The sequence below is a fragment of the Hyaena hyaena genome, unplaced genomic scaffold (genome assembly GCF_003009895.1).
Source record: "Hyaena hyaena isolate Hyena2069 unplaced genomic scaffold, ASM300989v1 scaffold_579, whole genome shotgun sequence".
NCBI classification, from domain to species: domain Eukaryota; kingdom Metazoa; phylum Chordata; class Mammalia; order Carnivora; family Hyaenidae; genus Hyaena; species Hyaena hyaena.
In genome coordinates this window covers 922,340-936,916 of record NW_024081207.1, presented here as the reverse complement: position 1 = coordinate 936,916, position 14,577 = coordinate 922,340, and the positions used below count along the sequence as shown (strand labels likewise).

At 39.4% G+C, this 14,577-nt stretch overlaps 2 protein-coding genes across 4 annotated transcripts in view; both read right to left on the bottom strand.

Moving 5' to 3' along the window:
• Positions 1-1,017: 1,017 nt before the first annotated feature.
• SMIM26 (small integral membrane protein 26) lies at positions 1,018-2,399 on the bottom strand. The gene is made up of 2 exons (XM_039256516.1): positions 2,215-2,399; positions 1,018-1,327 (listed from the first exon to the last, which is right to left on the bottom strand). The coding sequence occupies exons 1-2, from the start codon at positions 2,330-2,332 to the stop codon at positions 1,161-1,163; spliced, it is 285 nt and encodes a 94-aa protein (XP_039112447.1). The 5' UTR covers positions 2,333-2,399; the 3' UTR covers positions 1,018-1,160.
• A 5,252-nt stretch (positions 2,400-7,651) lies between these two features.
• Positions 7,652-14,577, bottom strand: part of SEC23B (SEC23 homolog B, COPII coat complex component) — a 46,654-nt gene continuing 39,728 nt past the window's right edge. For all 3 annotated transcript variants that reach the window (XM_039256535.1, XM_039256536.1, XM_039256534.1), the window contains one exon: positions 7,652-7,857. In XM_039256535.1, the coding sequence (XP_039112466.1) occupies positions 7,768-7,857 (90 nt within the window). In that variant the 3' untranslated portion in view covers positions 7,652-7,767. The remainder of the gene's footprint in view (positions 7,858-14,577) is intronic.

Here is a 14,577-nt window from a genome sequence, read left to right as displayed (position 1 = left end):
CTCCCTCTCTCTCTGCCTTCCTCTGCTTGCACTGTCTCTCTCAAAAATAAACAAACATTTAAAAAAAAAGTCTGGCTTGCTGCCTGGAGTGGACATTTGTCATGGTATTTGCCTGCCCAGCAGTTTTGAATATCCTTCTTATATCTGGAGAACTTTCCCCTGTAAAAAAAAAAATTTTTTTAATGTTTATTTGAGAGAGAGAGATAGCACTTAAGTGGGGAAGGGAAGGAGGGGCAGGGAGGGAGAGGGGGGGAGAGAGAGAGAGAGAGAGAGAGAGTATCTGAAGCAGGCTCTAGGATGAGAGCTCAGGGCAGAGCCCAACGTGGGGCTCGATTTCACAACCAATCTCACAACTGTGAGATCATTAACATACCAAGAGTTAGATGCTTAGCTGACTGAGCCACTCAAGTGCCCTGAACGTCCCCCCTTAAAAAATTCATGAATTCCTAGTACAGAAGCCAGAAATTCACTTTCCCAGCCTCCTCTGCACGTAGGGCCCAGGCATGTGATGCTATCAGTTAAGTATCACTGCACAAAACAGATTAAAAAAATTTTTTTTTAAGTTTATTTATTTATTTTGAGATGGGAGAGGGGCATAGGAAGAGGGAAACAGAATCCCATGCAGGTTTCATGCTGTCAGCACAGAGGCTGATCCGGGGAACAATCTCAAGAACTGTGAGATCATGACCTGAGCCAAAATCAAGAGTCAGTTGCTTAATCGACTGAGCCACCCAGGTGACCCTAAAATCTAATTTATAACATACTTACCAAGTACTCAATAGTGCACAAGGTCTTCTATAAATCCCAGACTGAATGTAGGTGGAGATTTGCTGAACATAACCTTAAAGGGACCACTAGAGCCACGTCTGCCATCAACATGAAAGAAATCTACAGTTACATGAACAAGTTTCAGAAAACTGAGCTTATAGAAGCTCGATGTGAAATTTCACTTCAACCTTTCATTCATGTATTGAAGGACACCTCTTATATGCAAGTTCACTTTTCTTCAAGGAAATATTTATTGCATATTGCTAGTGATTATATTTCACAGCAAAATTAAATTAAATGGATAAACTTTTCACAAACATACATTGGAAATTAAGGCATCCATCGAATGCATGTGCTGAACCCAGTCCCGGTTTTCAGCTTTCAATGGTTAATCAGGATTCTGGTCCAGGGCCACCAGTCCATGATTTCAAAAAGTTGAGGATCCTGTCAGTGACTGGAACAAAATCTTCTTTATATGTGACAATTGTTTCCACGTAAAACCCTTTTGGGGGCTCGAGCATTTCATTTTTTGCGACATCCTTTTGCTCTACTTCATTACCTTTCAAAAAAAAAAAAAGGAACACTTGAATGATGAACTTTTAACACACGACAGCAGGCCTTAAAATTATTAGTCAAGTCTCAGAAATCTAATAAACTGAGGTGAGCACTACCCCCGCCCCATCAGATTCCTGACACCATATTTCCCTTTTGTAAAAGGAAAAAATAAATACGACATGAGCACTACAGACACTGCAATGTTTTCAAATGCTCAATACTGTATATGTGTACTGTCAGGCCACTGACCATCTTCAGCACTTATTACCTAACAGCTTTACCCAAATGTACTTAACATATCGTACAATTAACTCCTTTGAAATGTGCCACTGAATGACTTTTAGTATATTCATATCTGTGCAACAAGCGCCGCAATTTCAGAACGCTTTCATTCACAAAAAGAAACGCCATTCCTTTTATCAAGTCCTGCCCCAAGTCCTTGCCTTCAGCCCCAGGCAGCCAGAAACTGTTACAGGTATCTATAGATTTCCAGCCTACTTATGAAGGCTCAGAGATTTCCTTTTCCGTCCAGTAACTGGGAAGATTTTAGTACTCGGCGGCGGGGGTGCTGAAGTGTTTGCTCGCCAACTGCGACGGGAGGTAATGTAACCGCGGCATCGCCTCTTCCAATCACCGTCGAGGGTCTCTGACATTCCTTCTGGAGCCTTACACAGATTCGTCCAATTCTGAGTGTCAAAACGGCCTCCCTCAACAAACAAGACGTAGGGAGGAGGATTTAAAACGTAGTTCCGGGTAGATTCCATTATAACGAATGGCTCTAAGCAATCTTTACCACTGGTTTTGCAGAATAAACCCGGTGCTTGCGGCACAGCTGAACCCCTTTATACACCCGATGGGGACGCCTCACCGAAGGCTGCGGGGGGACCGTACCTGGTACTTCGCTCTTTTTCCGTCCTAAAAAAATAAAGGACCCCAGCACGGTCCAGGCGCCCAGCGCGTAGACCATAGACATCCGCCGATACCAAGACGTGGCCTGGTCCGGACGCATGGCGGTACTCCGAGAAGATTTCGATCCTGGGAAGTCCCGGGCGGAGGCGGGCCTTCCAGTCTGCGCGTCAGAGCCCCCGCCCCCGCCTCCAATGGAGAGCCCACTCTGGGAGGCCGCTTCCTGCGTCGGCCCCTATGCACCCTGGGGCGTGTAGTCCCTAAAGTCGCGCCGGGGATTGCGCTCCGAGTTGTTAGGTCTAAGCGGCTTCCGTGCAGGGCTGCGCACCCACTGCCTCGCATACCACGTGATGGGAACCAAATGACAATTTCTCTGAGCCGACTTCTCGTGTGGAAAATTGTAACCACCTGCCTTACGCAGGATTCAGATGGTATTTGTAAAGATTAATTTCACTCCTCCAGCTCTCAGATATGCGGCAATACCGGTCTTCCTACTCAACTCTTCTCCATTTTCCTTTCTGGAACCCAATCTGGGTGAGCCTTGGGTCCCTTTTCGTCAAAGCTAATCCCTCCACTGGGCTCTGAGTCCTATTCTTTTTTATTGTTAAGTAGGCTCCACGTCCAACGTGGGGCTTGAACTCGGTGCCCTGGTACTCCTGGGTCCTATTCTCACAGCCTCCTCAGGGGCCTTTCCCATCAGTTACACTACCCACATCTCAAAAACAAAACTGGGTCCAACTTTAACTTTTCTCTTATCCATACATTTCTTCAAAGCATAATCTACTTCCACTCCACCAGACCAAACAACTTGAGAGCAAACCTGATGTGCTTGGCACATAGAGGGCATTCAGTAAATTGCCATATTCAGTAACTACTTTTCAGCTATAGTCAAATTTGCCTTCTAAATCATTTGACACCACTAACCCCACCTGCTCCTTTCATGGCTTCAAAAATATAATCTTCTTTGGTATCTTTCTATCCTTTGCGGATCTTCTTTCACCCTCCAGAAATTGCTTTGCCATACACACACACACACACACACACACACACACACACACACCTCTAAATGGATGGGCATGGAGGAGGGCACTTGTGGGGATGAGCACTGGGTGTTATATGGAAACCAATTCGACAATAAACTATTTGTAAAAAAAAAACAAACACAACAACTCTAAATGGATCATAGGCTTGAATGTAAAAGCTAAAACTACAAACCCATAAGAAAACAAAGGAGAAAATTTGCCACCTTGGGATAGGTAAATATTTTGTATAATAGAGAAAACATGAACCATAAAACAAACATTGCTAGGGACACCTGGGTAGCTCAGTCGGATTAAGTGACTCTTGTTTTCTGCTCAGGTCATGATCTCACGATTGGTGAGTTTGAGTCCTGCTCTGAGCTCTGTGCTGACAGTGCAGGGCCTACTTGGAATTCTCTTTCTTTTTCTCTGCCCCTTCTGTTCTCTCTCAAAAGAGGTAAACAAACTTAAAAAAAATATATTGGTAAACTGGATGTTTTCAAAATTAAAGCTTTTACTCTTCAAAAGTCACAGTTAAAATGAAACAAGCCACAAAATTAAATATTCAAATACCTATATTTGGCCAAATACTTATATCCAGAATACATAAAGACAACTTACAACTCAATTATAAAAAGACAACCCTATTAAAAGCCAGGCAGCAAATTTTAACAAACTCTTAACCAAAGATATACAAATGGACAAGAAGCACAGGAACATCATTAGTCAAAACAGAAATGCAAATTAAAACCACAAAAAAGACACCATTACACACCTATTAGAATGGCTAGATTTACATGAATACCAAGAGATGTGAGGATTTGGAACAATCAGACCTATTACTTGTGGGAACATAAAATGTCACAATGTCTTTGCAATACTGGCAGTTTCTTAAACAGTTTAACATACACCTATTGTATGACTCAGATATTCCATTCTTATTTATCCAAAAGAAATGAAAACATCCACATAGACATGTATATTGTGTTCACAGAGCTTTATGCATAAGAGCCAAAAAAGGGAAACAATCCAAATCGATATCAACTAGTGAATGTATAAATGAAATGTGGTATCAAAATAAATGAAAAGGAACTACTCAGCAAATAAACAGGAACTACTGAAACATGCAGCTATGTGGTGAGTCTTAAATGGATTCTGCTAAGTGAAAGAAGCTAGACACAAACAATACCAGACAAAATTTTAGAAGCAAACTAATCTACAGTGGGACAAAGCTGACCAGTAGTTGCCTAAGGAAATCTTTGGGGGTGATGGAGATGTTCTATATGGTGGTGGCGGTTTCATGAGTGTACACCTGTCAAAACTCATTGAACTGTATGCTTTAAATGGGTGCAGTCATTGTAAATTATACCTCAATCAGGTTGCTAAAAACAAAACAAAAACATTGATATTTTGTTCAAAGCTCGCTTCTCTTCTCATCCTGAGCAACTTTATTCATGTTATTTGTTAATGACTGAAATCTCCAAATTCTCCTGAAAGTAAATTTGTATGAATTACTGCCCACCTGCTAGACATTCTGCTTTATCTCACAAGCTGCTCAAAATGAATGCCCAGAACTGAATTTATCAGTGCTAGGAAAGAACTCTTTCCTTCCTTTTCTGTAATTCAAAGAATGATTGACATGAAACCTGAACTCAGACTCTTGCCTGATATCCCATTTGTCACCTCTGTCTGAACACCTGCCTCTTTCAGGCCTCACCTGGATTCCAGCTTCCTCCCATCCATCCTGCCACTCTCTAGTGTGTGAAAAAAAACTCTAACTGATCCTTTCCCCTGCTTAAACTGTCAAGAGGCTTTCCTTGCCTTGAAGAGGGATTTCAGAGTCCTTATTAGGCACATTGGCTCCATGCTTCCTTGCTCAGGATGGCTGCTTTCCATACAATACTACTCCCCACCTCCATGTTCTCTCTGGAAACAGCCACCGGTACCCAGAGGTGGCACCTGCATGGCCATGTCTTCAATACTGTCACCCAATGGTGCCACCTCACGTCAGGACCTAAATTCATTGTCACTGAAGAGAACACGAGAGCAAGGTGGGTCTCCACATTCTACCTTCTGTTAATTTGAAATGGAAAGGACCAAAGTGGAACAGGTTAAACCTTAATCTGTATATGTAGTTTTCTGTACCCTTTTATATGATATATCTCAATTAAAAATTATTTCCAAAAAGTAAGAAAAATATTCTATGGAAAAGGTGCATAAAATAAAAACCCTGGGCATTTAAAATGTAAGTGTTGGGGCACCTGGCTGGGTCAGCTGGAAGAGCATCCAATTCTTGGTCTTGGAGTTAGTTGTGGGTTCAAGCCCCACATTGGATGTAGAGATTACTTAAATAAACTTTAAAAAATGAAATGAAATAAAATGTGTTAAACACCTTAAGATAGGTAACGCTCCCAGAACACACACCAAAGGCAAAAGGCAATAATATAATTTCAAAATATAAAGAAGAATCAGTCTAGATGGTCCAACATTCAATTAATAGTTTTCCAGCTTTGCTTTTCTACATAGCACTGAGTACCTTTTAATAAATTATATAATTTAGTTCCATTTTTAAAAAAATTGTTGGTCTTCCCTAACCAGAACATAAGCTCCACAAAAGCAGAAATTTTTGGTTTTTTGCTACATTCTCAGTGCCTGTAAGACACTCCATACATAGCAAATACTGAACAATTATTTATTGAGTGAATGAAAAAATAGCTCTAAAGTTCTGAGAGAAAATTATTTTGGACCTAGAACTTTACACTTAGCAAAGCTATCAAGTATGAAGACAGAATAGATTCAGTCAATTATCTCCCATGTAATTTTTTATAGAAGATAGCAAATGACTTATGGAATAAAGAGTAGAACTAGTCCAGGAGTCCAGACAAAAGAAATTCCTGGATGGGTGTTGTTGTAGCAATTGGCCTGTGATTAAAGGGAAGATCAGTGACCTTCAAAGAAGAATGGACTCCATTCAGTAGAATAAGAAATTTGAATTTCTGAATAAATAGAAAACAAAATCTTCATCAAAACAAAAAATTAGAAACTCTAGGGAAAACAACATTATAAGAAGTCATGATGTGAAAAGGAAGCAAACCAACCCATGGGGTGCAAGAATGTGAACACAGTGACTGATTTTGTCACTGGACAGGTTTTCCTTCAAGTTGTAGAAGGGCTGAGGCAGCAAATCCCTGGAGAAACATGTAATACCACCTGACCGAACATGGACAATGTTTATATTATCACAACTGTGTAAATGGTATTTATTAGTTTTCAACTTACAGAATGAACTTTCAGACAAAAGACATAACTATGGTTATAGGTCAGAACTAAATTTTACCAACTTTGATAAATAGAAAAATAAAGGTGTATCTGATCAGAACTGGATGGTGGAGAAAGGCCTTACGTTCCTCATTCTGGAAAATGGTAATTGAGAGACATTGGCTAAAACTGATACAGCAACAACGATCTTGAAAGGAAAGGTTAAAATCAGTCACATCTGAACAGTATGTCTAGGCTCAGAGAGTGGAGGGAACTGTTATTTGTTACAAAACACCAGAGGATAAGTTTTGTTTCTTTTTTTTAAGACCATGCATATATTACTTTGCTTAAAAAACAGTGCCTGTTAAAGTTATTTTACTTGATGCCCAAGATAAACGTGCTATTACTTTGTTACAGTTATTTATGCCCATCAGTCACTCTTTAAAAAAAGAAATTTTTAATGTTTATTTATTTTTGAGAGAGAGAGAGCATAAGCAGGAGAGAGACAGAGAGAGAGGAAAACAGAATCTGAAGCAGGCTCCAGGCTCTGAGCTGTCAGCACAGAGCCTGGTGTGGGGCTCAAACCCACAACTTAACCCACAAGCTGAGAGATCATGACCTGAGCTGAAGTCGGATGCTTAATTGACTTGAGCCACCCAGGTGCACCTCCATCAGCCACTCTTTATGGCTACCTGGGTTGGGCTGGGCTGGGCTGTTTACATGTGAGTTAGGGACGGTGCACTCCAGACAACTCGGCCTTGAAAAAGTTTCACATATTTCAAGCTTTCCTTTGGTCTATTAACATTTAGACAGAAAATGATGATTAACTTCAGGAAATATCTCTTGGGGGAGTCACTTAAAATACACACATACACACATAGACACCTCAGGAAACCAAATTTGCATTAGCATTATTTTATCTAATGTACTTTAACTAGATTTATTTCCTTTCTGATCATTATGATTTTTATCTAAGTAAGTTGCCAAAATACATTACCTCTGATTTTATAGAAGTGAGAAATTAGGATACAAAAAGCATATAAACATCTACAAGTACCAAAACATTTATGACCTTACAATTTCATGTTGCAAGAAAAGGGGCACAAATAAGGAATACAAAATAAATTATAATCTAAAGAGTTACATACAATGCTTCCTTTGATTATTTATTAAAACTTACAAGGAAAGTGAAAGGAACGTTTTTAAGCCATTATAGGCAATTATGAACACAATCTGGCAATGCTCGGCTCACATCTCCAGCTTAACAAGCACTGGACACAGCCAGCTTCTTCAAATGATCCATGAACACCTGCAGGCTAACATCGTCAGTTAGGATGGGTGCTCCTGTTTCCTGAAATTTAATGGTAAAGATTTATTGGCAGGTATCTCAAAAACTAGTTAGAATTCATCAATTATTAAGGACCTTCCCACCTCAGAACATTCACAGTGCTCCCCCCTCTGCTGGGAGTACGCCCTCTTCTTCACTAACCAGTCTTTCAACTGAAGCATAATTTCCTCACAAAACCCTTCTCTGAGCCACTGAGTTCAGGCCATCCCTGCCACTAAAGACATCTCTGGGCATATGCCCTTCTACTTTAATCCTCTCCATAGTTCTGATGACCTGTCCAGAGTCTGACTCCTCATCAGGCATAAGCTCCTAGAGGCAGCACTCCGTGTCCCATCTTCCCCATCACACTAACAGCACCTAGCCCAGTGCTCTTTCATGCCCTGCTTACAAGAGAAGCTCAATGAGGGTGTATTTACAAATGAGTGGATCAGTGTGTCCACTGAATAACAGGTGGATATTTGTATTACCAGAAAATGCTCGTGATTTATGTAATGCTAAGGGAAAAGAACTGAATAGAAACTTTGGCTTCCAGTAAGATCCCAAACTTGTAAAAAATAAAAATACACATGATGTATATATGAAATGTGTACATCACTACCTACAAAGAAGCTAGAAATACTTAACTCTAGACAGTGGCATTAAAGGTAATGTTAATTTTCTTCCTTAATCTTTTCTTTAACATACTCAAATTTTCCAAAATGATACTACCATTATAATTAGGAAAATGTAAGCATAATTAAAGTTTTATAAGAAAACTTTTTCTAGGAATAAGGAGTAGATCTGATTTTCCCTATTCCTTCCACTATGTACAACTAAAAATCCATGGACACTTTATATAAAACAAACGTAAGAAGATTCTAAAAGGTGGAGAGAAGAGAGCAGACGAACCAAGGGCCCTGAGGCCCACAGAACAACACAGTGATGAGTTCCCTGGGTTTCCTTTTTGCCTCATATCTCAGACCTGGAGCTGAAGAGGCTAGCAAACAATCACTGCACACAGATAAAAACATCAGAAAAAAGCCAACTTTCTCCAGTTGAAGTACCAGCATAGCCTAGGAAGACAAAAAAAATGCTAGATAATAATGGCTGCACTCCAAAGGTGACAGAAGATACAGTGGCCCAAACCACACCAGCCTAGGCTGAGTGGGCACCTTAGACTGATACCTTCACAAGACAGCAACAAGGGACTTCAACATCCCCAGCAGGATGCTGGCAGAGAAGGTCAAGGATGGCACTGGGAATTTTATCCCCAATGGCCAGGGGGACATCTCCCTAGCCATGGTATCAGTAGAGACCATTCAGGGAGCCTATAATCCCCCCCTGCCTGGCAGTAATAAGATGTCCTCCATGTCCCCTGCACTGGGTATCAGAGGCAGCCTAGTGGAGAGTCAACACTTTTCATTACCACCTAACACAGATAAGGCCATATCCGCCCTGCGATTCATGGAGATGAGGTAGGGAGCTGGAATGTCCATCTGCGCCCAGCAGTAACAAGGAATTGTCCTTCACCCAGGTGTTAAGAGGCCAATGGAAAACCTGGTTTGCTTTAAGTGAATGAAAAACAGACAATCAGCAGGTATTAAGCTGCCTACAGTGTTAGAATGATCTGACAGAGACTTCAAAGCAGCCATGACAGAAATGCTTCAATTAGCAATTATGAGAACACTTGAAACAAAAAGTAGAAAAGCCTCAGCAAAGAAGGTCTCAAGAAAGCAGTAGACATAAACAAGAATCAAAGGAAAATTTTAGAACTGGGAAACACAGAAACAAATAAGCTCAGTGTATGAGCTCAATAGCAGAGAAGGAACAGAGAAAATAATCAGTGAACTGTACGATAAAATAGTAGGAATAATGCAATTGAAACAGAAAGAAAATAGGTGGGGAAAAAAATGTACAGGGCCCCAAGGATATGTGGACTGTGAAAGACCTGACATGTATGTCACTGGAGTCCCAGAGAAAAAGGAAAAAGAGGGTTGGCTGAAAAATTATTCAAAGAAATAATGACTGATAACTAACCAATTCTGGCAAGACAGATAAATATACAGAATCAAAAAGCAGAGCAGTCTAAACAGGCTAAATCTAAAGACATCCACACCAAACACATGGTACTTAAACTTCTGAAAACTAGTGTTAACAAAGAAGCAATTCTGAAAGCAGGCAGAGAAATATCTTACATATAGGGGAAAAACAATGAGAATGACAATTTCTCATTAGAAACCAGAGAGACCAAGAGACAGACAGCAAAATATTTTTCAGCTGGCTGAAGGAAAGGATGGCCACCAGAATTCTTTACCTAGAGAAAATGTCCTTCATGAATGAAGGAGAAATCAAGATTCTCAAATGAAAGAAAATTAACAGTCTATTACCATCAGACCTAAAAGAATGGCTAAAGGTGGAGTACCTGGATGGCTCAGTCGGTTGAGTGTCTTACTCTTGATTTCAGCTTGGGTCATGGTCCCAGGGTCATGGGATCAAGCCCCTGTTGGGTTCCATGCTGAGCATGGAGACTGCTTACAATTCTCACTCACTCTCAAAAAAAAAAAAAAAAAGAAGAAGAAGAAGAAAAAGAAGACAGAGAAGGGGAAAGAGGAGGAGGAGGAGGAGGAAGAAGAAAAATGGCTAAAGAAAGATCTCTAACCAAAAAGGAAATGATAAAAGAAGGAATCTGGGAGTATCAAGAAGGAATAAAGAGGGGCGCCTGGGTGGCTTAGTCGGTTAAGCGACCGACTTTCGCTTAGGTCATGATCTCGCGGTTCGTGGGTTCGGGCCCCGCGTTGGGCTCTGTGCTGACTGCCAGCTCAGAGCCTGGAGCCAATTTCAGAGTCTGTGTCTCCCTCTCTCTCTGACCCTCCCCTGCTCACGCTGTCTCTGTCTCTCTCCTAGAAATAAATAAAACATTTAAAAAAAAAAAAAAAAGAAGGAATAAAGAACACAGTAAGCAAAAATATAGATAAATATAATTAGATTTGCATCTTCTCCTGAGATTTGTAAAATTATATTTTATGTTTGAAGAAAAACTGTAACACTAATGCAGAAATAATATTTGACAAAATTATAAATGGGGTAAAGAAACATAAATGGGAGTAAGTTTCCTATACATCACTTTAACTGGTCAAAAAGCCATCGGTAAACTATAATAATCTATGTATGTATAATGTAATATAATGCTCTACTATCTACAACCAGGAGTGACAACTAAGAAATGCTACACAAAAATATATACTCAAAAACATTATAAATGAATTAAATGGAATTCCAGGGGTACCTGGGTGGCTCAGTTGGTTGAACATCTGACTCTTGAGTTTGGCTCAGGTTACGATCCCAAGGTCATGGGATCAATCCCACACTGGGTTCTGTGCTGAGCATCCAGCCTGCTTAACATTCTCTTTCTCTCTCACTTTGGCCCATTATTCCCCTACTAGTGCTCTTTCTAAAACAAAATTTTTTTAAAAAAATGGAATTCTAAAAAATGTTCAAATCATCCACAGGAAGGCAAGAAAAACAGAGAAATGAAAACCAGAGAAAACAAAAAATAAAATAGACTTAAGCTCTAACATATCATTAATTACATTAAATATAAATGGTCCAAATGCACAAACTGTAAGAGTTTAACAGAGGAGATTAAAAACAACAACCCAACTATGTGCTGTTTATAAGAAATTCACTTCAAATATGAGAAAAGAAATAGGCTGAAAGTTAAAGAATGGTAAGAGATATAACATACAAATATCTTTTTGCGTGAAAAATAAAAGGAAAGCAAGAATGGGCTTTATTAATGTCAGACAGACATCACTGCAAATAAAATGGCCAGAGACAGAAAGAGACATTATATAATGATATAAAGTCAACCCACCAGAACATAGCAATCCTAAATGTCTATGCAACAAACAACAGAGCTACCAAATGTGTGAATGAAAACTGACAGAACTGAAAAAAGAAACAGATAAGCTCACAGTTAGATTTGAAACCTCTCCCAAAAACTGACAGAACAACTAGACAGATAATCAGCAGGGATATGTAAGAACTCATATCCTAACAGGATCTAAGAGACATTTACAGTACTCTCTATACAACAGAATACACATTCAAGTGACCATGAAATACACAGATCATGTGTGTGTACACACACACACACACACAAACACACCCCCCCCCCGCCGCAGACCATAAAGCAAATTTCAACAAATTTAAAATAACTGAAAACAAGGGCGCCTGAGTGGCTCAGTCGGTTAAATGTCCAACTCTTAATTTCAGCTCAAGTCATGCTAACAGTGCAGAGCATACTTGGGATTCTCTCTCCCTTTCTCTGCTCCTCCACAGCTCGTGTGCTCACTTCCTCTCTCTCTCTCTCTCAAAATAAATAAACTTAAAAAAAATAGTTGAAATCATACAAGGTATATACTCTAACAACAATGGAATCAAAACAAAAATCAATAACCTACAAATAATAAGATAATCTCTAAATACTTGGAAACTAAGTAATACATTTTTTTTTTAAATTTAGGGTGATGCTCACTTTTTTTTTTTTAAGTTTCTTTCTCTTGAGAGAGAGAAAGAGCACAAGCAAGTGGGGGAAGGACACAGAGAGAGGAAGAGCAAGAATCCCAAGTAAGCTCTGTGCTGTCACTGCAGAGCCCGACGCAGGGCTCAAACTCACAAACCATGAGATCATTACCTGAGCCAAAAAAATCAAGAGTCAGATGCTTAACCAAATGACCTACCCAGGCGCCCCAACTAAGCAACACTTCTAAATAAATTTAAAGCAAGTACAAGAAAATACTGATTACAAACTCAACAAACTGAAAACAAAGACAACAAGATATGAAAAGGAGATCAAGGTATTCACAGAAAGGAAGAAATAAATTGTTTTTATTTGTAGATGACATGATTATCTATGTTGAAAATCTCAAACAATCTACAAAAAGCTACCAGAAGGAAAGTCACAGGATATAAGATAAAAATACAAAAATTAATTGTATTTCTATATACTAGCAATGAACACTGGGGCACTGAAATCAAAACTACAATACCATTCACATCACTAAAAAAAAAAAAAAAGTGAAAACATTCAACCTTAAAGAAAGAGAAAGAAATCAAAACAGAATGAAGAGACATACTGAGTTCATGGATTGGAAGGCTCAACATAGTAAAGATGTCAATTCTCCCCAAATTGATATAGAGAATTGATGTTATTCATTTTTAATGTTTATTTTTGATAGACAGCGTGAGTGGGGGAGGGGCAGAGAGAGAGACAGAGGCTCTGAAGCAGGCTATACACTGACAGTAATGCGGGGCTCAAACTCACAAACCGTGAGATCATGACCAGAGTTGAAGTCAGATGCTCTGCTGACTGAGCCACTGAGATGGCCCTGAATTGATGTAATTTTTATCAAAATCCCAGCAAGAGTTTTTAAAGACATAAATAAGATCATTCTCAAACTTTTATGTAAAAGCAAAGGAACTAGAATAGCTAAGACAATTTGAAAAAGAAGTAGAGAAACCAGTCTACCTGATTTTAAGACAAACAATACAGTTACAGTAATAAGACTGTAGTATTGGTAGAGGGATGAAAACACAGATCAACGTAACAGAGAAGAAAACCCAGAAACAGACTCAAACAAATATGACCAGCTAACCTTGGACAAAGATGCAAAAGTAATTCAATGGAAGCAAGACAGCCTTTTTGACAAATGGTTCTGGAGCAACTAGACATCCATACACAAAAAATAAAACTAAGTCTCACATTGTACATAAAAATTAACTCAAATGGATCACAGACAGAAATGTAAATATAAAATCAGACAAACACAGGACATCTTTGGAATCTAGGGCTAGGCACAGAGTTTTCCGAGTTGGCACCAAAAACATAATCCATAAAAGGAAACACTGATAAAAATGAACTTCCTAAAAATTAACCAGTTTTCCTCTGCAAAAGACCCTGTGAAGAGGATGAATAGACAAGCTACAAGTGAGAGATAATATTTACAAACCACATATTCAACAAAAGGCTAGCACATAGAGCACATAAAGAACTTAAAACTCAACAACAAAAAAGCCAATCCAATTATAAGATGGATAAAAGAGAGATTTCATTGAAGAAAACAGACAAATGGAAAAGTATATGAGAAGATGCTCAGCATGATTAGTCATCAAGAAAATGTAATTTATTATTTTATTTATTTTTTTAACTTTATTTTTGAGAGAGGGAGAATGGGCAGGAGGAGGGAGGGAGGGAGGGAGAGAGAGAGAGAGAGAGAGAGAGAGAGAGAATATCCAAGGCAGACTGTGAGAGAGAGAGAGAGAGAGAGAGAGAGAGAATATCCAAGGCAGACTGTGCACTAACCATAGCCAGCTAGATGCAGAGTTTGAACTCATGAACTGTGAGATCATGACCTGAGTCGAAGTCTGACGCCCAACCAACTGAGCCACTCAGGTGCTCCAAGAAAATGTAACTTAAAACCACAATGTTATACCACTATACACCTATTGGAATAACTAAAATCAAAATGATGACAGTGCCAAATGTTGACAAGGATGCAGAGAAACTGGATCACTCACACATTGCTAGTGAGGACGCAAAAGGAAGCAGTCTATCCAGAAAACAATACCGCAGTTACTTAGACTAACCACATGACTACCATACGACTGAGCAAATGTACTCCAGGGCATTTATCTCAGAGAAAGGAAGACTTATGTTCATAAGTAAAGCATACGTGAATATTT